General features: G+C 39.1%; 2 protein-coding genes across 6 annotated transcripts in view; one reads left to right on the forward strand and one right to left on the reverse strand.

The window, feature by feature from the left end:
• Nucleotides 1–26,017, forward strand: part of ANGPT2 (angiopoietin 2) — a 54,886-nt gene extending 28,869 nt beyond the window's left edge. The window contains exons 2-9 of one of the 2 annotated variants that reach the window (XM_006741169.3): nt 309–464; nt 4,092–4,213; nt 8,664–8,896; nt 11,354–11,484; nt 16,814–16,915; nt 17,484–17,650; nt 21,807–21,937; nt 25,011–26,017. In XM_006741169.3, coding sequence (XP_006741232.2) covers nt 309–464; nt 4,092–4,213; nt 8,664–8,896; nt 11,354–11,484; nt 16,814–16,915; nt 17,484–17,650; nt 21,807–21,937; nt 25,011–25,171 — 1,203 coding nt within the window. In that variant the 3' untranslated portion in view covers nt 25,172–26,017. The remainder of the gene's footprint in view (nt 1–308; nt 465–4,091; nt 4,214–8,663; nt 8,897–11,353; nt 11,485–16,813; nt 16,916–17,483; nt 17,651–21,806; nt 21,938–25,010) is intronic. The other variant, XM_006741170.3, reaches the window with a different exon arrangement.
• Nucleotides 1–27,685, reverse strand: part of LOC102738310 (microcephalin) — a 208,266-nt gene that overhangs the window by 101,277 nt on the left and 79,304 nt on the right. The window contains exon 10 of one of the 4 annotated variants that reach the window (XM_081807162.1): nt 10,689–17,665. The exons of the other annotated variants lie outside the window; for them this stretch is intronic. Coding sequence (XP_081663288.1) covers nt 17,645–17,665 — 21 coding nt within the window. The 3' untranslated portion in view covers nt 10,689–17,644. Of the gene's footprint in view, nt 1–10,688; nt 17,666–27,685 lie in introns of those variants that run through there. 4 annotated transcript variants of the gene reach the window in all.

Consider the following 27,685-nt stretch of genomic DNA (forward strand, 5'->3'; position numbering starts at 1 on the left):
GAATGCCTGCTGACGGCACCCCCCTCTGCCCACCTCTGAGTGGGGGCCTCACTGCCTCCCATGCCGGCCACAGCGTGGGCTTCTAGAGGTGGCTGTCTCCTACACATGATGGGACCAAGCTGCTGGTTTTAAGTCAACATAAAACCACACTGCATTGTACTACTAGCGATAAAAACACAGCGAGGTTAGAGCAAGGCATGGGTCTTCTAACACATTTTTTTTTTTTAAAGGAAAAGGGAAAATACTTAGGAATGAGGTTTCTGACCATCTGACTGATGACTGTCTTTCTGACACATGTTCTTTTCTAGCTTGAGAATTACATCCAGGACAACATGAAGAGAGAAATGGTAGAGATGCAACAGAATGCGGTACAGAACCAGACCGCTGTGATGATAGAAATAGGAACAAACCTACTCAATCAAACAGCAGAGCAAACACGGAAGTTAACAGACGTTGAAGCACAAGTAAGTAATGGAACAGAAAACATGTAACGGTCCAGCTAGATTAGTGACTAGCAAGAAATCAGGATGCATGGTTACCTAATTAAATAGTGGAAAAATGAAGAAAGCTCGACGGTAGCAGGAGAAAAAAATTGATATGAAAATAAGAATTTGCGGTTAGATAAGAATTTAAAATCAGTAAATACATTTTCATCTTTTTTTTTTTCTTAAAGATTTATTTATTTATTTTAGAGAGTGGGGTGGCAGGGGAGGGGCGGGGGGGAGGGAGAGAGAATCCCAAGCAGATTCCCCACCGAGTGTGAAGCCAGACATGGGGCTCGATCCCACGACCCTGAGATCCTGACCTGAGCTGAAATCAAGATATGGACACTCAACTGACTGAGCCGCCTACGTGTCCCCATTCTCATCTTTAATACTGAGGTTAAATTACATTTTTTCTAACGACATGTGAATCATTTCATATGATGCATACTCAACAACTACAAGATAAATGCTCCTCTGCCTCACTGGGTATCTTTTGGACTCTGGATAAGTCCTTAACTTTTTTTGTGCATTTGAGAAATGAAAGGCACTGAAGAGAGTGCAAGGAACTTTGTTCTTCAATCTAACTTTTAAGATAAAACCAAATCTCAAAGAACTGTGAAAACAATTTGTGGTATGAGTTTATAGACAAAGCAGCAAAGAGTTCACACGCAGCAGCCGCTGCGGTAGAGGGCTTACCCATCCGCAGAAGGCTTTGAGTCCCCTGATGGCTCTAGTCCCGCCATTAGCCGGGGGAGCGAATCTGAGCAAGGCACTCAGCTCTTGGGGGCCTCGGCGGGTTTAACTATAAAGCGAGGGCGGGGTCTTACAACTGGCTGCTAAGTGCCCTTTTAGCTTTCAGATTTTACGAGCTGCTGGTTAATAGCAGTAGGAGACAGGAATATGAAAATAACAAAAGAATAACACCAAGACATTAAACATCAAAACACTGAAACAAAATTAATCGAGTCATGCCAAATGACACACAACGTGTGACTGAGTAAGAATAGTCCGGGGGTGGGGGTGGGGGGGCACCTGGGTGACTCAGTCGGTTGGGCATTTGACTTCGGCTCAGTTCATGATCTCAGGGTCCTGGGATCCAGCCCTGCCTGGGGGGTGGGGGGGCGGTTACTGCTCAGTGGGGTCTGCTTTTCCCTTTCCCTCTGCCCCTCCCTCTACTCATGCTCTCTCTGTCTCTCTCTCAAATAAATAAAATCTTAAAAAAAAAAAAAAAAGAATAGTCTGGTGGGGAAAAAAGGACTATTGGTGGAATTTATTAAGATGCTCCCAGTTCAAGTCTCTTCATTGGTGAATCTGCTTTCTGGTTCCTAACCCTGGATTTTTTATAGGCTTATAAAGTTAGTACCTTCCTACTCTGAGTTGTAAGTAATGCTTTAATAAAAAAGAGGGAGAGGAAGAAAGAGAGAGAGAAGATTTAATAGTAAATGATTTCTATAATGTATATTCCTATATGCTACTTCAGCTAAAAGAAATGCCAGACATCAACAGAAGGGGATATGAGGTAAGAGAAATGATAAGCCTCTCAACTGAAATAAGATCACGTCTAGAATGGTACAGTTATTCTTTCATTGTCCCCCTAAGGACTGTTGGATAAAGTAGGGAAAACAGTAGGAAAGTGGTTGGAGAATAAAAGATTTTTATCTGAGACAGAATAAGAAGTTACTTCTTTACCAAATCTTTCCACAATATTAGAGCAATGTAGGAAAAATATAACTATATTACATGGCGGATCACAAGATATGAAAATTGTAATCTCAAGAGGTGATAAAAGATACAAATTTTAAAGTAAATGTATCAATATATCCATAGTTAATTATTAAAATAAATTATTGATGTTTAAGCCACATCCCCCACCTTTTGATAGCAAAACTAGTGGGAAATCAAGCTCATCCAAAAAAATGTCTGGAGAGTATAACAGTTCTTATATTTTCAGACAATGGTAATCAAGTGTAAGACATAAAGCAATGCTGTAAACTGTTACTACGTCCTGTGTAAGGCAGGCTTTCTAGCTTTCATTTAACTTTTGTTGGGTCACACGACTTCTTTAAAAAAAATCTATTGTGAAACTAGATATCATATGATCTGTGATAACAGGAAAACTGGAAGGTGACTGGAAAGAAAACAGCCTTTAACGTCCAGCTAAACACATTAAAATGGCTGAACCTAAGCAAGGACATCAAGGGACCGAATTATGCACTAAATCTACTGTGTGAAATGGGTTTAAATCCAAACATAAAATTTTCTGATTAGAAGATTCTTGTAGCCTGTCAGAGCGAGAGGCTATTCAACTGGACAATGAGGGATAGGTGGAGGTCTGATACCTTAAGAGACAACAGACAACCACCTGACCTGGATAATTTAGATAGTCACCTACAGCTGGAGGCCTTTGGGAAAAGTGATGGAAAACATCACCATTGATCCTGGGTCAGTTTGGACCTATATGCCATCCTCCCCACCCCACCTCTGGCCCATTGTGCTCATTTTATAGCCCTTAGGAGTTGAATAAAAGACCCCAGTTTCCAGTTCATTTTAGCAATAACCAACACAGAGTATTTGGGCCCAAAGAATATGTAGGCCAAATCTATAGTCCAGGTGTTAATATTAAAACCCAACCTTTCTGCTGGCCAATGCCTTCACTCATTCATAAGACTGTTCATGGTATGAACTCATCCTGCTTTGACTAAGGACAGGACTATCCCTAAAGCTGCCCAGTGGGACCTGGCCAAGCCTTTTATGAATGACACAGACCCTGAGCAAACAATGGTTCTTTCAAGGACCCTTATTCCTGGGCAACAATTCTGCCTTACACTTACACGTGATGTCACGTCCTGAATAACCATGACCCAGAGGATGTGAGTAACGGACTCTTCCTGCTAGAAGGCAGCCAAACGCCAAAGAATTCATCCTTAAATTTGTTAGGGAACAGCGATATTGCATGTGGCGTATGCCAGAGAGGCCCACAGAGTAAAACTGAGCTCCCACTTCATAGCGATGTATTATTGTTTCTTAATTGGTCAATATGATTTTTAAAATTAAAAGAGAGAGAGAGAGAGAAATGGAAAAAAAAAAAAAAAAAGGCTAAACAAGTGAATACAAACTAGGAAATGCCGGGCTAAAAATGAGCTACGGTTTTATGGAATGGAAGCATGTGACTTCTAATCATGTCGTCTACTGATAAATAAGAGAACAACATTTTGTTTTGAGCAGAAGCAAAACCTTTTTCATTTATCAACAACTTCTGATGTATTAAATATGACCATTTTATACTCCAACTTGTCTCACTGTGTGAAAAGAAATGCTAAAATATGGCAGAACAAGAAGAACAGCATTATATTATTTGACACAAATACCACTGTCCGGAACTATTAAACACTCCAAAAAAAGACACGGTGGAAAAAAAACACATCCTGATGCAATCCAGGACTTCAAGCCTTTTCTGAAAATGAAGAATATGCCAAAATAAGATACTTGGGTAAATTAAAAAAAATGCTTTAGTTATGTTTTCCTATAATTTAGCTGACTTAATTAAAAGGAAGTTATATGTAACTTTAAACATGACAAATAGGAATTTTATTTTGTTACATTTAGGTATTAAATCAGACAACAAGACTTGAACTTCAGCTTCTGGAACATTCCCTTTCCACCAACAAACTGGAAAAACAGATTTTGGATCAGACCAGTGAAATAAACAAATTGCAAGATAAGAACAGGTAATAAAAACACAAAAAAATGATAATTCAGAATTGCACACTTTTCTAGATCTGAAAGCCTATTTCATGTGACTATTAATTATAAGCATGGCTTCCAAAATGACATATTTCTTAATGTGTAGTATCAGGATCCAACACCTTGTGAAGGAAAGGTAGGGAGAGGGTTTGGGAAGAAATATGGAAGTAACCATGTCTTCTAATCCAGTCTTCAATTTTTTTCATTCTTCGGCCCCTTAAAGATTCTCTTCCAGTGATTCCCCAAACTCTGCCTCTAATACTGCACATTTTAATCCACGACAAAAGACTGCCATTGTCATAGAGTAAAAGTAACACTGGCCTAGACATTAATAATTCCTTTGCCTCTGGGAACTTCGTTGTTTCCAATGCAGAATGATCCACAGCTGGAAAACTACACTTCTACTGTAAACAATGCACATTTCATGATACATTGTTACTCCTAAAACATATGATAAAGTAAAAACAGAAGTTAATAATAAATATAATATTGATGTTTAAACAAGGTCTAGAAAAATCCCAAGAAAACCAATACAGAAACAAACTTGGGGTCATCAGTGGGGATTGTTTTCAAAGGTTTATTGCAGTCGGGGACATATAAGGATAATTGTGCTTATCAACCTGTTTCTAACCAAGACTTGTCTACATGACAGGGAGAATGGCTAGGCAACAATGTACTCTATTTCACAGCTACTTAATTTCAATTACATAATTCTTTATTCTTAAGCAAAAGTGATGATGAACTTAATGTCTTACAATCATTCTTTCCTGTTAATCAGGAACTCAGCTGAAATAATTCTTTCTGTTCTTTGGGTAACAAGTTTAACTCATTATTGATTTAGGGTTTTGAAAAGCAAACAGATTTTTTAATTTTTATTTTTTTGCAAATACATTTTTTAATTCTTTCTTTAGTGTTTCAATTTTTTTCCTTTTGCAAATAAATAAAAGTTTGAGACCAATAATTGAGATACAACAATCCCTTCTATTTCATTTTCTTAAAATGGTCTTATTTAATAATGTTCTCTTATTTAATGATGTTGCAGTAATGGGAAGATATGGGAGCTGAATGATACTCTAGGTGCTTGCCAGAGCAATACTGTCCAGTTTGTTGGACGCAGCCTGGTACTGAACACTGTCCCCTCCTTACGTTTCTAATTCCGGATGCTAAAACACTAATACCATCAGTTTAGTATGTCAGTTATGTCACCCGGGTATCAACTTTGTAAATATTTGCCAAATCATATTGCCTTTTGCCTAGAGAAGTGCAAATCTGATTTCCGAATTCAGACACACTGTTTAATGTTTTTACTTACTACAAGTAAACTTTGTTATACGCAGTCAGCTGGGATTGCTTTGAAAGACAATCAACAACTTTCCCTACAGATCTTTTGATCATCCATGATTTGGTAAAATTTCTTTGTATGTTAAAGCTTTACAATGTATAAAACAGTAATTCCAACCATCCCGTAGCTTGTGGTATTTTCTGATTATTCTTGTATATGGGATCCTTCAAATTTTTTTTTCACTTAAATCTTTCACATTTTCCCCCAGTTTAATCGACATTGACCAATGACACACTTTTTCGGTACTTTGAACCTACTTTTACATGACACTAAATTTAAACAACACATTTCCTCCATAAAAGCACCTTGTCAAACACCCACCTAACAAACTATAATTTTAGGTGACTTAACAACAGCAAAGCACCATGACTTGGACTGCAAACATCTCACTCAGAATGGGGTTGTACGCGGACTCTTTCTGAATGACCTGCCAAAGCACAGATCCTGAGAGGGATAGCTTGTTATCAGTGGAATTGTCATAAAAACTGTATGTAACAAATCCATACCTGCAGGAAGAGTAATCTTTTTAGCAGCTGCAGAAATCACAATCTCTTGTATCACAAATATGAAATGAAGTGACAATAATAAGATTTCCATCAATGAGTGTAAATCAATAAAAATAAGAAAACTGTGCAGATGATTTTCCATCTTGCACTGAGTTTGACATGCTGTGTTTTCAGGTGTCTTATATTTTGACTAACCTAGGATTTTATTTGTGAGAACATCATTACAATTATCTATAAATGTTTTGCACATGTGACAAACCATACCTTTAAATTACTTTCAGTATTTCCCCTGAAGTGCAACTGTTTTCATTACAAATAGTTTCAAATGAAGTCAAAGTACTTATTAGGGTCAATGTTTTTCTGAGAATTGCCACTATCCCATTTTTAGGTTCACCAGCTGAAGGTGAAAATTACTATGTGATTTTCATCTTATCATTCTTTTTTTTTTCCTTCTAAAAATAAATGATTCATTTATGGGCTACTTGTACCAGTTCAATTAAACTGTGATTATTGTTGTGGTGACTATTGTTACTGAAAAGTGCTGCCACTGTTACTGTCCCCTTCTGAAGAGCTTTGGTATTTTTTAAAATACTTTTTTAATAAAAAAAAAAAATCTATCCCCCAGTAACCCCATCCCCACCCCACCTCCCCTCCAGCAACCCTCAGTTTGTTTCCTAGAGTTAGGAGTCATGGTTTGTCTCCCAAGCCTTGGTATTTCTGCCCACACAGGACACTTCCCCACACTTCTCATCTGCCCATGAGCTATGTTAACAGAAAGATAAGCTATAGCTAAGTCCAACTTCTATGCTGATGATCGAATCGATTCTCCTATCAGAAGATCAGATACCCTGCTGAAGTGTGAGCTGTCAGACAATGTGTGTATTCCTCATGCTGCTCTATCTCCTTTCTTCCACCCCCCACCACCCTCGGCCATGGCATTTGTGGCAATGTGCCAAGTCCTTGCTATGAATTTACACTCTATTTTCATCTACTTTATCCTGTTTAACTTTATCCTATTTAACTTTCTCTCATTTAAAAACTGTTAATTGTCACTCATTAAATGGATTTCCCAAGCCAGTAATGGGTCCCAATCTGCATTTTGCAAAATAGTGCCCTAGATTATGATCTGAGACTCCTTGCAGCTTTAAATGCAATGCTCTGTGCTTCTGTAATTCATTACACAGTGCTGGCTCTCAGAGCCAGTGTGATTTGGGGTGACCTGATGCTGGGCTAAATTCTTCAATCCAGGCTCGTCTTTTACCTTAATATTAACTACTTTAGATCAAGATGCAACTGCCCTCTGGAGCTATACTGGTAATAGGTTTTGGAGAAACTTTTTTTTTTTTTAAATAAATATCCACCCAGGAGTGTTCACAAGAGTGTGATGGGACCATAGGATCGTCCCAAATTTATTTTATGCCTCCTCACAGAATATTAAAGACAACAAAAAACAACTGGATAACAAATTTCAGCAATGTCATTTTGAAGGCAGTATAGATTAGTAACTTAAAAATGCCCCATTTATTTTATGTTAATTGTCTAGGTCAAGCATCACAGGAACACTTCCAAAGCATATTGCCTGAATGCTGATGGTACTAGAAAATGATTTTAGGGCAAAAACGGAAAAACTGTATGCATTTATTTTTAGGTTAACTTCTGCCTACAATAAGTCATCTTGGTTTTTAAATTAATAAAAGGGATAGACAATTAAAAAGTAAGTTGGCTAATATCAAGAAAAATAATAAGAAATAACAGTTTAAAAATAATGTGATAACACTCATGAAAGTGGAATGCAAATAAATGCATTACAGTAAGTGATTATTTTTTGACTTGGCATACTGACCGAATACTTGCTGTCATATACTGATCTGCAATGATAAATTTAAGAGCTGCAGCTGAGTTTCTAATAATTATTAAAACTGATCGTTAAAGCTTATAGGTAAGACCTACCATGGGTAGTCAGTTTCTTGGCTGAGTCATGTTGCTTGCAGGGTTAAAGATGCAGAAAATCTGAGTTTCCCCAAAAAGGCACAGCAGGCTTACAGATTATTTGAACTAGAAGGGACCTCAGAGATCATCCGCTAGTCTACTGCCTCTGTTTTCAATATTTATTTCCACATGTGAATATTCACTTAGGTAGACATGCACCTGAGATCCAGAGTGGGGACGGCCAGGTAACACAGGGAATCATGCACAGACGTGAGGCTCTCATCCTGGGCTTTCTGCTCACCTCTCCACCCGCCCCCATGCGCTCCCAACACCGAGGCTGCCTTTTTGGTGCATAATTCCATGGTCCCTACAGCAAAACCACGGTCTTCAAATGCACTCCATGTGATAACTTCTAATTGCGGACCTTACATTTTTGCCAGGGTATTTTAGCCTCACATCTATGTCATACTTATTTATCTAACGTTCTCGGCAAGTTTGAGAGCTTCTTCAGGGCTGTGGCAACACCTTCACTCTGTGTGGACAGAGTGTCTTAGAGAAGCAGAAATTCAATAAACATAAAAGATGATATAAGAATTATGAAACTGACTTGATGTCCATAAAGCAACCACTAAACTAACCATTATTTCCCTTTACAAGTTTCCTGGAAAAGAAAGTACTAGACATGGAAGACAAGCATATAGTTCAACTACGGTCAATAAAAGAAGAGAAAGATCAGCTACAGGTGTTAGTATCCAAGCAAAATTCCATCATTGAAGAACTAGAAAAACAACTGGTGACCGCCACAGTGAATAATTCGGTTCTCCAAAAGCAGCAACATGATCTGATGGAGACAGTTCATAATTTATTGACTATGATATCAACGTCAAACTGTAAGTCAAGTTTACATATCATTTTTTCCGTCAGTTTTAACTGCCATTATTTTGTAAGTGAAACTCTCAAAATTCCAAAAAATTCTCATCTTTCTGAAAAGGACTATTTCTCCTATGAAAGCTTTACAGGGTCTCATCACAGAACCAATTAAAAAAGGAGGAAGTAACTCCACTTCCAGTTATTTACCTAAAGAATACAAAAGCACTAACCCAAAAAGATATACGCACCCCTTTGTTTATTGCAGTATTTACAATAGCCAAATTATGGAAGCTACCCAAGCGTCCACAAATAGATGAATAAAGAAGATGTGAATTTTATATATATATATGATATTCCATATGGAATATCGTATATATATATAATGGAATAATATATATATATGGAATAATGTATATATATTATGGAGTATTATTCAGCCATAAAAAAGAATGAAATCTTGCCTTTATAACAACATGGATGGAGCTACAGAGTGTTATGCTAAATGAAATAAGCCAAAGGCAAATAAGCTAAATAAGCCAATAAGACAAAGACAAATACCATATGATTTCACTCATATGTGGAAATTTAAGAAACCAAAGAAAAAAAGAGAAAAGAAAACAAAAAAACAGACTCTTAACTATAGAGAACAAAGAGATGGTCACCAGAGGGGAGGTGGGTGAGGGGATGGAGAAAATAGGAGGTGGGGATTAAGAATACACTTGTCGTGATGAGCACTGAGTAATGTACAGAACTGTTAAATCACTATATTGTACACCTGATACTATTACAACACTGTGTGTTAACTGTACTGAAATTAAAATTTTTTAAAATGCTGTTTGGGGAGATAAAACAGAAAGAAGGAAGAAGAGGAGGAGAGAAAGAATATATATTTATACTAATTAGTTATTGTGAGGCAAAACACCCCACACATGCTTCCTGGGCTCAAAGAGCCTACTTTGCATTAGTTCCATTGTTATCTAGATGTCTGAGGCTGGGCAAGTTGCAAATCCACAGTGGACTTTATTTTTTAAGTTTGAAAAGCAAGTCTAAACCCAGAGGACTGTTGTGAAGACTGACTTAATACTTGCATTGACTGGCATAAAACTGTCACTCGAGAAATGTCCGCTCCCTTCTCTCAGCTCATCCTTAGATATATTTTGCTTACTTTATTACTGTTTTACCTTTCACTTTTTTTTTTTTTTATTTTGGAGGGAAGAAGGGAGGCATCTTCAGTCATTAATTAGAAATGGGATATACAATCTGTGTGGCATTGTCATTTTTTAAGTTTTTTTTTTTTTCCTTAAGCAAATTGGGTCTAGTTCTTACTATGGTTTATTTCCCAATGTCCTTTAAACTTGGATTCTTTTGACACAGACACATTTTGCATATGAATCATGTGAAGATATTCTACACTTTCATAAGAAATATGTTCTCACATCGTCCTCAAATCATGCAGTTATCCCAGTACTTTTTCACATTCATAGAAAAGGAAAAGACAATCATCTGACATCTGGTGAGAGCAGGATAATGTGAGGTGTTAGCTCTGATGAGCCAAAGAAAAATCATGCAGCTCAAATCCTGGCAGAAAAAAAGCACAGGAGAGAGAGTAGTAGAAGAAGCTTTCTTTTCCCCATGCGCCTCTAGCTGATGTGAAGGTAGAACCTCTGTCTACCTGTGATGCCTACCCACACATCTAATTCATATGCCTATGCTCTGCTGGGTCTCTGGAATGGATATAAATACCTGCAGGAACACACACACACACACACACACACACACACACACACACACACCCTTTTTTATGGCAAAAAGGATTGGGAAGTCTAAATGTTGAGAGCAGAGTAAAAATTTGAAGGAATTTCATAATCCTAGAATTTTTAGACTTAGAGTAAGAATTTCAAAGACATAGATAAATTAATGGTAGGCTCCTCTTGAACACTAACTATAATGGGACAGTTGCTAAAAATCCAAAGAATATTTTTAATATCTTTATCCAATAGTCTAAAGAAATGTATCAAGACTTATTCTCAGATATTTACCTTTTAAAAAAAGGAGAAAACTTACATCCCCAGCCTGGATAGGATAATGGCTAATGGGACATGCCACGTAGCCTCTGTAGAGGGAACACTGTTTTTAGGTACATTCTTTTTTATTCTTTTCCAATAACTTTAAGTGATTCTACTCAAGATGGAAGATTTTTCTTAAAGTAATTGTTTACTATAGTTAATTGCAAAGTACTTGCGTTCCATATTGATGATGAAAAAAAGGAAGTATGGATTACTGGTGATATAATCTTCGAGAATTAATGGAGAAAAGACTGAAGGAGTAATTTTTTTGGAAAGGATAAAAACTGGTGTGTCCTTTCTACTTATTATAAGAATTCAAATATAACAAAACTTGAGTGCATATCAAAATAATAAACTTTTATCTTTTCATGAACCCCCATTAAATGCTTTCCTTTTTTTTTTTTTTTAAAGCAGCTAAGAACACCTTTGATGTTAAGGAAGAGCAAGTCATTTTCAGAGACTGTGCAGAAGTATTCAAGTCAGGACTGACAACCAACGGCATCTACACGCTCACGTTCCCTAATTCCACAGAGGAGATCAAGGTACGGTGTTAGTCTCCTGGTTTCAGCTGCCTGGCTGTAAACAGGTTATTGAGAAGCAGAGGAACCACATAATGCAGTTCACACACCCAGACCCTTCCCAACTTCATGCAGAGCCAAGCAACAAACAGTCACGGAGTGTCTGCCTCACACAAAACACCTGCCGAGGGCTCCACATCCAATCACTTCATGCACATACAAACCGGGGATGTCAATGACGTAGAAATTTCTATGGCATCATGAGAAGATACGTCATTCTCATTTTCTCCTTGCATTTGACTTAATCGTCATGCTGTCAATTGTTTCTCTTCAGGTGTCAAACTCATTTCATTGCTTTTCAAGAAAATATCCTCCAAATACTAGAGTTCAAATAACCAAATAGCTTGTACTTCAGTTGTTCTTTCAAGGAGCACTGGTATTCCATCAAAAAAAGGTCTCATTTAGCTCACAATGAAAACAGACAAAAAGCTTTCCTTGGACACAACCATGGTACCTCGGTTTGCAGAAGTGATGTACAGACATTTCACATTTCATCATAGAACATATAAGAGGACACATCCTCAGCAGGAGAGACTTACTAAAATTAGTGGTTTTTACTGCTTTGTCAAAGATATCCCAAAATGAAATCGACTTATTTTTTCCCCAGTTGCGAGGGTGTGCCTAGAGCATACAGTGACTCAAATATAGGGTGGGCTATTCCCTTCATTCATTCTCGGGTGCTGGCAGTCTCCCCCCCACCCCCCAGCGATTCTGCCCCATCAGTGCAAACGCTGTCACAGTGTCAAATGCCAAAAAGGTCTCAGTGTCATTATGGAAACAGTGTCAGCCTTGTGGATTTGCAGCAAGGGTCTCAGGGACCCCCAGAAGTCTGCAGGCCACACTATGAGGATTGCTGGGGTTGGCTATTCGTGCCCCAACTAATGTAGGCTGGAAGACTTAAAACACACCATTAAAGAGTGTGGCTCATTTTCTTCTCAAGTATTTGGAGTTTATTTCAAGGCATAAGCCCAATTACTTTGTGGAAATTGAACCAACAACTAGAACTTACCATCAGTAAAAGTTAGTACATAGCTTAACTCAATTATTCTTAGTTATTCTGGATTACTCAGTGAGCATGGCTCCTGATGTTGCTCTGGGAGACACTGAGCTTTAGATGGGGGGGGAGAAAAACCACAGCCCCAGGGAATATTACAATGTGGCTTCTCAGAGAGGTTTGATAAGGCAAAATATTACAGGAGATTCGTGTGAAGTGCTACATAATTATCAGATGACTGCATATATTATATGCTTATAAATATGTCTGCATCTCATTGTAACTGCTACAAGTTGAACCAATGTAAACACTTACAGAAAAGGCCATCGATACTGTATAAAAATGGAAATTTTAGAGGTTCCTGGAACCATTATCTCTTTGAACTCAGTATTATCCTCAGTATTTAAAATGCTAATAAGAGAAAACACTTTAAAAAATCTAAGCATTAAGGATTTAAGGACATAGAATTTGAAACAGTAACATATACTTTGATTATGAATTTAAAAGATAAATATTGTGCTATTGAAGATAATACTTTCCAAAGAAAGTCTTTCTAATTCATTCATGCTGCTTTAAATCAACCTTGGAAACCAGTTAATGTGCCCAGTGCTCTAGAAGCAGTGCATTAGCGGGAAGAAAAAAACAAAACAAAACATAAATAGTCTGCTGCAGATGAGAAAGAAATGAACAAATCCTGTAGGAAGGCTCTCAATCCCCTTTGTAATCTGGTTTTCATAACAACCCTCTGTACACTACTGTCTGTCACCAGATGTTCATCTCTTCTTGGCCTAGAGCAATGGGCACAGGGGTGGCAGCAGGAGGGGGACAGAGGATATCGGTGCAATGTGAATGTTTTGCAAATCCAGAGGGCAACCGCCGATTACACAGCACCAACCAACTGCTCTATAAATGTTCTCCTGACTCGGTGCAATGCTCCCACCCCAGAGCACTATGTCAGCCCAATGGCCTCACTGAAACAACAAGACGAAAATATATAATACTGTGGGACGACGTGAGTCTCAGGTCATGGTTGGGAACATTAGGATTTATATTTCTTTTAAACATTTGCAGTAAAAATAACTCATCGACACAGCAGAAAACAACAATCTTACCAAACCTCAAGTTTCTCATCTCTAAAACAAATGGTCCAGATTAACTCTAGATTCTAGATTCCCTTCCAGACTTAAGATCCCATAATTCACAATCTGATCGGGGCGGGGCCGGGGAGGGGGAAGTCTGAGAGACTTGAGTTTATATTCCGGCTCTGCGTATTTGTGCCTCTGAGCACATTATTTACCCTGTGTGAGGCCTCAGTTTCCTAATCTGTAATGCGATGAAGTAACCCTAGTCTTACAGAGCGATTTTGAGGTGACAATGCATACACAGCACTTAGGACAGGACTTAGTACTTAACCATCTATTTGAGAAATGGGAATTGTTTACCATTTTGACTGCCCCCAAAGACTATGAGACAACGTCTCTGCATGAAAGGGCAGCCATTTTTGCCCTGTTTCATCTAATTCAGGAAAAGAATGCTCAACAGATCTTTGGGCCGACCTTTTCCAAAAGGGCCTACATATTTCAACTTTATTTTTGAAAAATTCATTAGGTTTCTGCAAAAGATAAAAACTGCATCAAAGGCATTTGAGTTTGTTTTTGCTGGTCAGAGACATAATAATTTCCTTCCCCAAATTTCACAGGGTACCTGTCTCCTAGTATTTATCTGTGTGATTACTGTTTCATCAGTCATTCACCATGGCCTCCGAACCGAAGCATGACATTTAAATCAGGCATTATACACTGAAAGTCTTCAAGTTTTAGAGCAAGATACCAGATCCCTGAACCATGCAACAGTATGCTAACAAAAGCACTAACCGCCCTCAGGTTTGTGGTAGCTGGAGCGCTGAGGTCTTGGGCATTCTCTGAGGAAGTCCGCTTTCCTGATGCTGAGATAATCCATTTCATCATTTTCACTCAGTGCCCTCTGGCTACGTGGACAACTCTCTTTGAACACTATCTTCCTCTGAAAGTTTCACGACTCAGTTAACCATGATACTTCAGTTTCTATGAACTCTTTGTTCCTTTTTTCTTTTTATCGGAACAAAGAGATATTAAGGGAATGTTCTAATCATCTCATCGTTGTCCCTGGTGGAGTTAGACAATGGTAGGGCTCAACCCATTTCCACGTGGGCGGTGACTCTCAGCTGGTTTGGACTCTGATTTTCGCACGAAGACAAACTTCTTCTGTGATTTAAGTATCCGTGACTTTATAACGGTGATCTTGACAGCAAAGAATCAAATATTCTTGGAACAAGGATAGGCTCACTAGAAACCATATCCGGTCTTTCCACCCACCAGCATGCCATTTAGGATACAGAGGAAATAACTGGTCTGTACACACAAAACTCCTTAAACTAGCTTGTTCAGCTAGTTTACTAAACTTTTTTTTTTTTTTTTTTTTAGAAGACATATTGAGAGAAGTGAGCAGTATTGACCATTGGGTGGACCACAGGCAAATCAGAGGCAGTATTATTCATGAACTGATTTCAACTTGGAGCTGCACTGAGGGACTGGCCTATTAACAAAAGGGTCAAGTTTCTCTGTTTTTGGCAGCCTACTATGGTAGAAAAGAAGGTACAGAATGAGGAATTTAAGAGATCTTATTCAAGTCCTATATTCCACTTAAAAACTGAATGACTCTGGTCAAATTAATCTAACTTTACTAAATATTTTCACTAAATCCTTCCTCCTTTCACAAATGCAGAATTACAGTATCACAGCAGAGTTGCTTCAAGATTGCATATAATATATGCCAAGTACCCAGAGCAGTCCTTGGAACAGAGTGGTGCATACCAATGATAACAAGATAATTAACGATAAGAATAATATCAATACAGGGAGATAATAAGGGGTCACCTTAAGCAGGTCAATTTTATTTGTCTGGTTAATTTAAAATGGGGAAATCATTTTACTCTTAATAAATGCAATCTTCTATAATGGAACATATGTTCCCAAACGTAAGGATCATCAGGGAAAATAATATAGGCCAAGGGACCTTTGTGGAGAGAGGTGGGAAGAGCGGTGGAGGGAAATCTGCTAGAGAATGGGGGGCTGGGTTCCAAGGGCAGCTCTCTGTCCCATTAGCAATGAGACATCAGACAAGGCACTGAAAATGAAAGACTGGGTCTGGGTGTGCTCTTGGTTCTCTTTTATCCCCCATTCTTTAGGATTTTAACTTACAAATGCAGAATAGTTCACATTTAAACTTACTCTGCCAAAATTATCTCCATTATTTCCCCAAAAGGGGAAGACTATTTCTAATTGGTTTTGAGTGATAACGTTCATATTTACTACCTCATATGCTGTAGGAAATTCTATCTTAACAGAATTTCTGGGAAAATTTTTTGTTTTACTATAATCTCATTATTTAAAACTATTTATGTAATCTTATTTGCAGGGGTTTTTAATTTCATAATAAAACTCCTGCTGAGTGGAAAGTGAGCATTGCATGCTCCTGGCCCAAGAAGGAATTCTGTGTTCTGGACAAAGTTTAAACCCACCAAGCCAGTTTAAGAGCAAAAATAAAAAGAGCTAGGAGGAGAAATACCATAGGCAGTGAGCAAAGTGCAAAGAAGCTTGAAGGCTTGATCTGCTGGGCAGAGCTGCCAGGCTACTCTCAGGTCACATACAACATTCTGGGTACCCAGGGGCCTCAGATCTCTCATACTGAGGGATGAACCTAGAAATCGGACTTTTATCCCACATGGAAGAAGCCTTCTAACCCCACAGCATAACATAACAGGGGTCTTGGAAACCCTACAGTGCAAAAGTACTCCTTCTACACAACTCTCTGAGGAGTTAGTAGGGACGGACAACTACCATAAAGGTTTCTGGAGTCATGAACACCAGCTTGTAGATTTCTACAGGTCGGAGATGAGGTTTGGGGCCAAACCACCAAGATGTCCCAATCACAATAAATCTCTTAAGAAACAGCGATCTCTGGGTCAGCGATTGGGGTGGGTCTTTAGCCCAGAACAGATGATGACAAGAAAGTCCTATTCTCATTGACATTAAAATCGTGTTATATTACTGCTTATTTTTCATCATCATTTTAAATTCATGGTTTTCAATTCATTTAAAACCATCTGCTTCTTGGAAGACCACAAAGATTTACCCTGGGGAACCCCATCAGCACAAGTCATTTTGTAGGTATCCACATCTGTCTTGTTTCTGTGAGTTCGGACACAGCCCTGACTCATTGGTGTTTCCCATGCAGTAACTGTGCGCTTCCCATTGGCAGGCATACTGCGACATGGAAACCTCTGGAGGCGGCTGGACGGTCATTCAGCGGCGTGAAGATGGCAGTGTTGATTTTCAGAGGACTTGGAAAGAATATAAAGTGGTATGAATAGCCTTTAAGCCATCCGAAAATAATTTTCTTTGTGAAAACTAACTTTCAAAATCTGCAGAACCTTCCCCACAAATCCAAAACTAACCAATGACTGTTGACAACTGTTGTTATCAAAGCATTCCTCTTAACTGGTGTCTCGGTCTCCCCACTAACGAATGACCCTGTCAATGTAAAGTAAACTATATATCAAAACAAAGGCATGCAAGTGTGAGGCTTATTTTTAATGGCAGGCTCAGCATTTTTCAGTAAGCCAAGAGTTTCACAGAACTTCCCATGTCAATAAACAGAGCTGTTTACGCTCATGTTTCTATTGGTGATCCCCCAAAGTAGCTCTAATTACTCTAGTCCTAATTTTCTTTCAGTAGAAGCCTGGTTTTTTAAAACTGACCTTTAAAAAAATCTTTCTTATATGGAAGACCCCAAATTTTCAGAGGGCAGGAAAGAATTTCTGCTGAATATTTGGCAGTCATCCCATGTTAAACGGATAGATTATTGATTTCAAATACGTGCAGAAAAAACAAATAAATGAGATGACTGAATTTTACCACTTGGGTTGCAGGGATTTGGGAACCCTTCCGGTGAACACTGGCTGGGAAATGAGTTTGTTTCCCAAGTGACCAATCAACAGCCCTATGTGCTTAAAATACACCTTAAAGACTGGGAAGGGAACGAGGCGTACTCACTGTATGAACATTTCTATCTCTCCGGTGAAGAGCTTAATTACAGGTGAGTTGTATGTAACTGAAAAACATTAACAGATTTGCTGGGTGAGCATTCCATAAAGTGATAGCCCCACTACATTAACCAGGATCTGAAGTACTCGGAGGATACCCTAAATGGAAAAACATCTCGTTTCTTACAGTTCTATGCTGTCTTTCAGGAAGTTCGTCTAGTTTTAAAATTCTAACTTTGGTTTTAATGATACAAGGAAAACTTCACGAGGACAGCATTTGGTTTGTTGTCTCTGCTGTGTATCCTCAAAGCATAGATGAACCCTGCCTGGCAGATAACGGGCATTCAACAAGTATTTATAAAATGTGTGAATGCTGTGTCCGTATTAGAAAATGTCATGCCAATATCATAACAGAGGTCTACCTATGACTATGTGGTTTTCTTCTAAAAGGTTTTAACAGTTGAATATATCTTTCTGCACTTAAAGCACACTTGATTGTTATGTTCCATCCCAAAGTCAGGAAGAGTTACCAAGTTTAAAAGTGGCAGAGTTAGGTGGGAGGGTTAGTCATGCAAGTCCTTTACTCTCTGCCATAGAAACAACAGCCGATTCACAGCCCTCCCTTAGTATTTGCCTTGCCCCACGCATTTGGCGGCACTCGTGTGGAATGTTCCAAGACAAGCATGGGCATCCCTGACTCAGAATTTAGTTTCTGGCTCTAAAGCTGGAAAGAGAGTAGAGGCGGAGAGCAGCGGAGGCACTGAAAGACCGGTGCCTGACAAGCAACCGTGTATGGCAGGAAAAAGCACATACCTGCACATGGCCTCGAGGAAGGAGGTACCCAGAAACCCACGTGCAAGGCCGGAGGGTGGCACCATGGGGATGGGCCTCAGATTCAGACACCAACACAGCCCTGACGGAGTCTCAAGAGCACAGGCATACACGTCATGAAAATACCCGCCCTGGGGTCAGAAATCAACCAAGTTCAGCAGGAACATCCCAGGAAACAGTCCTATGTGGCCTACGGTCCCACCTAAATCTCATTAACGCCCAACTCAGACCCTCTGCTCAACAGAAAATCCAAAATCCGAACAGCCTGGAAAATAAACATGATTGCAAAGTCCTTGAGCTGGCTTCGTAGGGGTCACAGTGAATGAATAGCACAGAAACACAAGGTGAACAGCTTTTGCCTGAACTACCTGAGAGCCATATAGCGTCCAGTAGGTCCTGCTTTAGAAACGGGGGCGGGGTGGGGTCAAAATTTTGAAGATGGTAATGTACCACGAGCACTGACATGACTTTTAAGCAGTCAGTGAAACACAGCCCACCAATCCTCATTATGGAGAGAGCAGGGCTCCTTGGAGAGGAAACGACACAGATGAATGAAAAGATAGGTGTTTGGGCCTTGCTGCAGCCCCAAGTTGACTCCAAGGAGATCAAAACTTCAATGAATTTTTAGACACGAGTGGTTGGTCATTGTTTTACTTCCAAGCTAAATATTTTTTCAACTGGCAACAGTTAGGAATTTACAACAGACGAATTGAAAAAAAAAATTAAAAAAAAAGAAAGAAACACAAAAATTAAGGATTAGACTTTATATAAGGAGATTTTACAAAATGGGTCATTACCCTTGTATGCTGACATTATAAAAATATTTTAAACTGAGATGGTTCTTAACAGATACTTCCTTTAGAAATGCGATCAGTTTTGGCAGACGCCATTTAAAAGAGTACACATTCATTTAAAGCTCGGTTTAATCTATGTGGCGGGATACGGCAGATACCACATAGAAACCATGACTGTCCCAGTAAAACACGGCGGTGTGATAAGGGACTGACATGGCTCAGTAAACAACACAGGGGTCTCAGAGTACCACTGTCTGCAGCCACGGACTTGGGTTTTTTCCAAAGAAGTGTCCCCCAAATGCTGGAAAACTGAAAAATAAATGTCATGAGGGAAGGACAAATGCATCGACAGAATTTTTTTTTTTTTTTTTTGCTAAAACTAAAAACTGCTTGTGTGTTAAACCTTGAAGACTGGTCACTCTTCACAAACATTCTGGCAGCTCTAATCAAACATGCAGATTTCATTATTCAATGCTGATGTTTCTTCTTACATTCCACTGTTCTATAAATTCAAACTGATAGCAATATAAAGCAATTTCAAGAAATGTGGTTATTCTTAATAACCAAATTTAAAAGAAACCAACTATAAACCAGGGAGCCCTATAAGAGAAGGATCTAAAAATGATACAACCTTTCTCATAAAGACAAATAAAAGATAGCGTTCTCCCAGATTCTGCTTCACTTTGGGGACATTTCATGAGTCCCATGAGAACTGATGTTGTAAGGGGAGAAGAGGCTAGAAAGGAGTAAGGACAAGCAGAGTGGTTTATCTCAACCCTATCTGTGATTAATGAGAAGGGCCTGGAAAGAAATTAAAGTGTTTCAAAATCCCAGGGATGAGTAGAACTTACATAAATGTTTTGCAGCAGGTAATTAGAGGCTGTGCCAGGGACCAGGGTCATTTTTGAAATATGAGGATAACGCTGAAATTCAGAAATTCAGCCAGTGCCTTATGATGGGGGTTCCTAGAGCTACAGTACTAAAAACAATTTTAAATCTAAGTCTTTAACACAAAAGCCACTTAGAACCAACACTTTATGGGGGCGCCTGGGTGGCTCAGTCTTTAAGTGTCTGCCTTCGGCTCAGGTCATGATCTCAGGGTCCTGGGATCGAACCCTGCATCGGGCTCCCTGCTCCGCGGGAAGCCTGCTTCTCCTTCTCCCACTCCCCTGCTTGTGTTGTGTCCCCTCTCTTGCTGTGTCTCTCTCTGTCAAATAAATAAAATCTTTTTAAAAAAAAGAACCAACACTTTATGGAACTCCATTTGGCATGCTCCATACCCCCATCTTTGCATAACCCCTCCTCAGTAAGCAAACATCCCTGGTAAAGGTCCCCCAGGGTAGAACCATAACAGAGGAGTTAGATGCATCTGGTGCAAATTCTAGCTCTACCACACTCCTATCTCAGAACCTCAACATTTTTATACATAAAAACAGGAGAAACGCCTGACTCTCAGGGCTGGTATGTGCATTCCATGAATACACCCGTGAATGGTTAGAGACAAAAATTCAAAACGGCAACCAAAACAATGACAGATTCATTAGCATAGAAGAGTTTCTAATTAATAATTCAATGTGAAAGGTTCCCTGGGGAACCTTTCCTCTTTCCTCTACCCTCTGTTCCAACATGAATTCTTGGAAATTATATTCCTTTCAAGGTAGTGGTTTAATGAAAGATGAGCATCATTTGGGGGACTCAGAGTACAATTCTCCCTGGGACATCACAGGGTTTCGATCTGTAGGATCCCTGGGTCACAAAGACTCAATGATCTGGGCTCCCACACTGCCATACCCCATGTCTCCACACAGTAAGTCCACGTCCTGCAGAGCCACCCACCAGCACATGAAGCCCTGCTCTGAGCTGTACCGTGCCAATCTGCCCACGGGCTCTCTTGAAGCAGTGTTACCATACTTTCTCTTTCCCTTCGCTCTCCTCCTTGGCACACAGATCACTGATGCAAGCCAGAGTTTTGCAATCTTCTAAAAGTATGGGCTATTATCTAGTGTCGAACTTAATATCACATTTATTCCTTTCTCAATGTCTAGCGAGTTTATTACAATACTCTACAGAAATGAGGCAAGGCAACCATAAGGATGTATTTTCTATATAGTTCTGTAGGTTTCTACTCCAAATTCAATGATCCTTTCCTTGCCTACTAGCCTGTCCATCCCTACCACCCCACTGAAAATCATGATGCTTGAAGCTGTCTGGTTATCTCAAGACTCTCATTCCTGTATGGATGATGCCTGGAGACCTGGAAAGAGGACCGTTTCACGTTGTATTCCCCCCCTCCTGTTTATCTGAAAGCAGTGGGCCCTGAAGCCCCTGCTGATGCTTGTGCAAGTGATATGAGCTGAAGGTTTCATGAAAACATTCCTCATTGCCTAAGGATTTGATGATAAGTTGGTTCCTGTTTATACCAGTGCAAAAATATTTTGTCCAGAGTACGCATTAGTACACCAACCAGTACAGAATGCATTTCTGCAGAATGGAATTCTTCATTATAAAAAATTTTCCACTACGGTAAATCAACAGCCCAAGCCAATTACGTTCTTTTCTTTTTTTCTTCTTTGCATGCTTGCAGGATTCACCTTAAAGGACTTACAGGGACGGCCGGCAAAATAAGCAGCATAAGCCAACCAGGAAATGATTTTAGCACAAAGGATGCAGACAACGACAAATGTATTTGCAAATGTTCACAAATGCTCACAGGAGGTGGGATGACTTTTCTCTCTTCCTATTTGTTTTGGCAAGGAAGAATTTCATAGAGTGAAAGGTTGGCTATTTGGACTTGAACTTGTGATTGGTGACAATGTCCACATTTCATAAACAGACTTACTAGATGTAGGGAGATTTGTTTTTCACCTTTTCAGACTGTTGAGTCTTAAGATTGTGATGTGGAGCTGGAACTGTCAGCAGGCCAACTGTGTCTCTTCAGGACCTCACTCTGGCACAGAGAGGGGACATCTGACATCCAGCAAGCTCTCTTGAGCTGGTGCTCACTGAGCAGCAGATGTCAGGGCCACACTTTAATTTCATTTTATTAAGAAGGTTAAAAATTCAAAACGGCAACCAAAACAATGACAGATTCATTAGCATAGAAGAGTTTCTAATTAATAATTCATTGTGCAAACATGGAATTTCCAGGTACCTTTCTTTAAAGATTTCATTAATATACAGCAAATACTTACAAACACAAAGAAACTAATTAGCCAACCTGCTTTTTTTTCTTTTTAGTGCACCAAATTAAAATGAACAGTTGTCCACTTTAAATCAAGGTGTTTATGCTCATGCTCTTCTTGCTCCCTACCTTTCATATCAGACTGCTCTAAAAAAAAATTGAAACCACACCCAGAAACAAGAGACTATTTTTTTTTTTTTTAAAGATTTATTTATTTATTTGAGAGAGCGAGAATGAGAGAGAGTACATGAGAGGGGGGAGGGTCAGAGGGAGAAGCAGGCTCCCCGCTGAGCAGGGAGCCCGATGCGGGACTCGATCCCGGGACTCCAGGACCATGACCTGAGCCGAAGGCAGTTGCCCAACCAACTGAGCCACCCAGGCGCCCAACAAGAGACTATTTTAACAGTCACTTAAAATGGCCAGATTAGTATCCAGCAACATTTAAGAGTTCAATGACAGGGACCAACTGCTAGAAAATTTACTCTTCCAATTTCTAAAAGTTTAAAAATCAAATGACCAGAACCACTTAATCGTGACCGAGACAAGAAAAAAGGTTGACAAATGCTATCAAGTGAGTTCTCAAAAATATTGAAAGACTTAAACCAGCAACAAAAATTCTGCTGAGATACAAACAACGTAAAGGCAAACAGGAAGTTGGCAGGGTTTAATTTGTAGAGACTGCAAATTATATTACCAAAAATTCATTCTTTACTCACCCAGGAAAGAAAAAGGTAAAAGCTGTGGTCAATTTATTTGACAAATATAAGGTAACTACATAAACAAGACCTAAGCTTATCATGTGTTTGCACATCAGTGAAGAATCATTTACCGTCAAGAGAAAAGATTTATTTATGAAAATAGTTTGAAATTCAGTAATTTTCCTATCTTTAAAATAATACTGAAAGAATTAGAATCCATTAAAAAATCAGTCCTGTGGTTCTTTAGATAATATATTTATATGTATCCACATAATATATACTGGCAACACAGGTCTTCTCTATTAGCCATATTTATTTCAATAATTATTTCAATGAAAGAAAGCTATTATATTGATTGTGTAAAAGCTGCCTGTCTCCCTCAACCTTTTTGAAGCCAACAAAAAGGGGAAAAGGGGTGGGTGGGGGGGACCAAATGCACCGAATCCTTTTTCCCATCTGCCATTCCCACACTGAACCCAGCTGTCCACTCGAGAGGGTGGTGGTTTTCAGACCACCCGTATGTCATGAGCTACTCAAGAGACTAGGAGAAGTGCATTAATAACCAAGGAAACAATATATTTATTTACTCGAATCAAAATTTAGGGCTGGGAGTAGAAGTGGGAGAGACTGGGGAGAAACACACAGCCCAAGAGAGAAAGTGAAGCAGTAGGATTTCAGGCCCCAGCCCATTGTCTGGGCGCCGGGCAAACCAGCCTAATGATCAGCTAGGTTTTTGCTGGGACAGCAAATTCTATAGTTACGTCAGCCAACAGGCTCTAGGGCGGACAGATCTATAAATCTGCAACATTCCTGAATATTTTCAAAGATTCTGACTAATACACACAAATTTCTTATCAAATCGACGTTAATCTGAACCCGCTCAAGACATGAGCTGTAACTGGATGAAATAATTGATCATCACAGTCCAATGTGTAAATATAATAATATAATCATTACATCAAAATATTTTTTATTTAAACAAATAAAACTTCACAGATACAACTAAAGCTGTCCTGCCAATACCTGCCTGTGGGGTGAGCAATGAATTCAGGTTCATTCACATTAGTTATTTATTGTACTAGGTATGCAGATACCATGAACAGCTGTTTTTTCCTATATTCTAAAATCTTACATAAATGGCATCGTACTGTATGTGTACTCCCAACACAATGTTTCTAAGATTTATTTAGATTATGTAGATCTAGGTCATTCCTTCTCCTTGAAAACCAGGGCTTCTGGCACACTCTTGTTTCTAGGTAAAAGCATCAAAACCCCAAGCATGGCCATTCAGGTGTCCATGCAGACCCACCCCTCCCCCGCTGCTGTGCCAGGCAGCTCCCCTCACCTCAGTGAGCACACCACTATCGCTTTCAATTTCCTTTTTGTTTCTAGGGCTTAAAGATTTCCTTTTCATCTAGCTTCCGTGAATTCTTAAAATTTGGAATCATTTAAAAAAAAAAAAAATGTCTGGTAGAAGGAGGGAAGCCTGAATCTATCTGGCCCACTAAGTTGCTGGAACCAGAAAGTAATCCAATGAGGGTCATCCATTCATTCTTCAGTGTTTTGACTTATCCCCACTTTCCACTGTACTGTGGTGGTCACCAAATCGGGACCAGGGAAGACGTGCCATGCATGTCTATGGGTGACTGGTCTTTCCGCACAAGGAAAACGGAGTACAACAGCCCATAAAAACATGTGCCATATGGAACTAGGATTTAACTTGGGTAAAGCTGGAAAACCATCGCTCTCGTCTGTCAGTGGGGCACATTCTACACCCCTGAATCTTCGCATGTGTCTACTTAAAATGCACGGAATGTGACGGGGGCATTAGTCAAGTGTTTCTAATGCCACGGTGAGACAGAGTTGGGGTTGCCTAGTTCCTAATTCCTTCTGCGTCTTACTTTCACAGGCTGGTGGTTTGATGCATGCGGTCCCTCCAACTTGAACGGAATGTACTACCCACAGAAGCAGAACACAAATAAGTTCAACGGTATTAAGTGGTACTACTGGAAAGGTTCAGGCTACTCGCTCAAGGCCACAACCATGATGATCCGACCAGCAGATTTCTAGATGCCTGCACACACCTGAGGAGTGGCGGCCAGTTACTCTATTTCCAGAGACCTAATCCTGAAGATCTAAAAGACAAGGCTGCATACTGTGTCCTCATCCACCTCAGAGAGGCAGCGTGCGCTCAGGTGCCACAGGGATCCATGAGCTCCAGCTTAGAGCCCCGTAAACCTCCTCACTCAAACCTGCATCAGTCATGCACCGACGCACAGCCCTGCTATCGTGACCTGGTAGAATGCCTATGTGAAGATAAATCTAAGCCTGCAAATTTAAGACTGACAATTTACAGACTCTGTTGTCACAACCAAGAATGTTGTGCCGGGTTCATCCGTAAATAACTGGAAAACAGAACACTTAGGCTATACAGTAGAGATAACCTTGGAGCTACATTTTTCTAAGCCCTGTTTATAGATTGTGTAAATATCCATATGTCCTGAATTCAGCATCACTATCGTAATTGAAAGGAAGAAAAAAATCTCTAAGCCATAAAAATATATTATATATTCAGGGATTTTTCTGGGAAGTGCTTATTTGCAGTTTAATATTTGGAGAAGGAAAAAACATAGTTAACGCATTTTTGCTCCTCCTCTTAGGTGCTTTAAACTTTCATTTTGAAATCAGCATATTTACGAATGTGTTGACAGCATAGTTTTAAGTTAATGCTCAAATATATATTTCAAGTTTAAATGGTGAAAACTTCCAGGATCTCTGAAATTAATAGAAATGTGTGTTCTTTCAGTTTATATGAAGATTGTACTATTTTTTTTCTGCCTTGCTGTTAAATATGAAGGTATTTTTAGTAATTAAATATAAATTATTAGATAATTACATTTAACCTTTATGATAATATTTACGATTTTGTGATTTGATTCTGAAACAACTGGTTATGCCTCATGACAAGGAAAGATTTGATTTTTAATGATGAAGAAAATTATACATTTAATTCCATGACAAAGAGACTTTACTATCTTTTCCTCACTATTCTATTACAAAGGTCTTTTTTTTTTCTATTAAGTTATATTTTAGAGAAGTAGGCTACAATTTAGTTTATGGTTGAAAAACCTTCTATTTAAAGCACATACAAAGCTATACTTTTCAAGCTAGATTCACCCCTAAAGTCTTTTTTTTTTTTTGATGTCCACCAGCACACTTAGAAAAAAAAGCATTTTGGGGTGCAAAACCAAAATCTGATGTTTACAATAGATTCAAATCTTTACAGAAAATTCTGAGAGCATGGATTTAAGCTCAGGGCTGCAAAACTTTAAACCCCTAGAGTTTTAACTCCATCTGAAGTTTTCATAGTACAATTAACATTAATGTACATCGTGTAATGCTTTATAATTTGGAAGCCATTTCTCACGTATTTGCCTTGGAGTCAGCTGCTGCTAGGAAGCTTAGGGCCAAATTTGAAACCAGCATTTACCTCATGTCTGTCTTCACCTTATGGGGTTCTACTACTATGTTTTTTCTTTATTCCGTTTTTTCTTATGTAATTTATTTTCCCTCTATATGCCTCCACCCCAACTTCATTTGAGAATACTAACATTTGTTGCATGTTTTGAGTCAGTTTATGGACTCTGGAAGAGTCCGGCACGCCACTTTCTCTACGACTTCGCTGTGCTTCCCCGACAAATATATTGAGGAAAGACCCTCCCCATCTTTGAACAGTCTCTCTTGTTACATTTAAGTAGGCTTTATAAATTCAACAGAGCACAGCTTTGTACCAAGTTAAAACATTATCTGGTAATAAGAAGATATCTCCACTGCAGAAGAAACCCTAAGTTCCTGTGATGTCTCAATGACCACATGGCAGACACTGAGGTGGACCAGTGATAAGATGGGAAAAATTGGCAATAGCATACTTGATACCGTGTGCCCACACCGGCAGGTGAGATGCACTTCAAAGACACGCCACACTGTGTTACACAGAGTTAGGCATACTCTCTTATGACAGAGAGTAGGGGGGTTTGTGTCTTTACACTTCAATTCCTTATGTGGTATATCAAACAGAGTCTTGCCAAGAAGAATGTTTTTTCTCCTTAAGAAAATATTTATAAAGTGGAGGGAAAATCAAAATGATAATCTTAAAAATGAAAATAAAAGCAACCCAACAACCTAGATAAATAGGTGATGAGAGGGCAACGTCCTATGCATACTTCAAATAACAGCAAATAACACCAGCCCTGGTCATAGATAAAAACTGCCACTTCTCTTTCAGGTATTAATCTTCCAAAAGCATAAACTGTGTCACAAACCAGTTAACTTTTCTGAAAATGAAAGCCAACATCTACATGATCCTGCTTCCAATTAAACCTGAAATTACCTATTTAATTGTTACTTAATCTTTTAAAAAATTAGAACTTCCATTAAGCATTCAAAATATTTAAAATTTAAAATGCAGTAAACTTGAAGCTGCATTTGGGAAGAGCATCAGAACATAAGGACTGCATCATGTTGCCAGCAGGCCATGACTTTTATACCTATCAGTTCTGTCTCTAAAAGCAGTAACAGCTTTAT

Source organism: Leptonychotes weddellii, chromosome 2, assembly GCF_054177405.1.
Source record: "Leptonychotes weddellii isolate Sample4059 chromosome 2, ASM5417740v2, whole genome shotgun sequence".
NCBI lineage: Eukaryota > Metazoa > Chordata > Mammalia > Carnivora > Phocidae > Leptonychotes > Leptonychotes weddellii.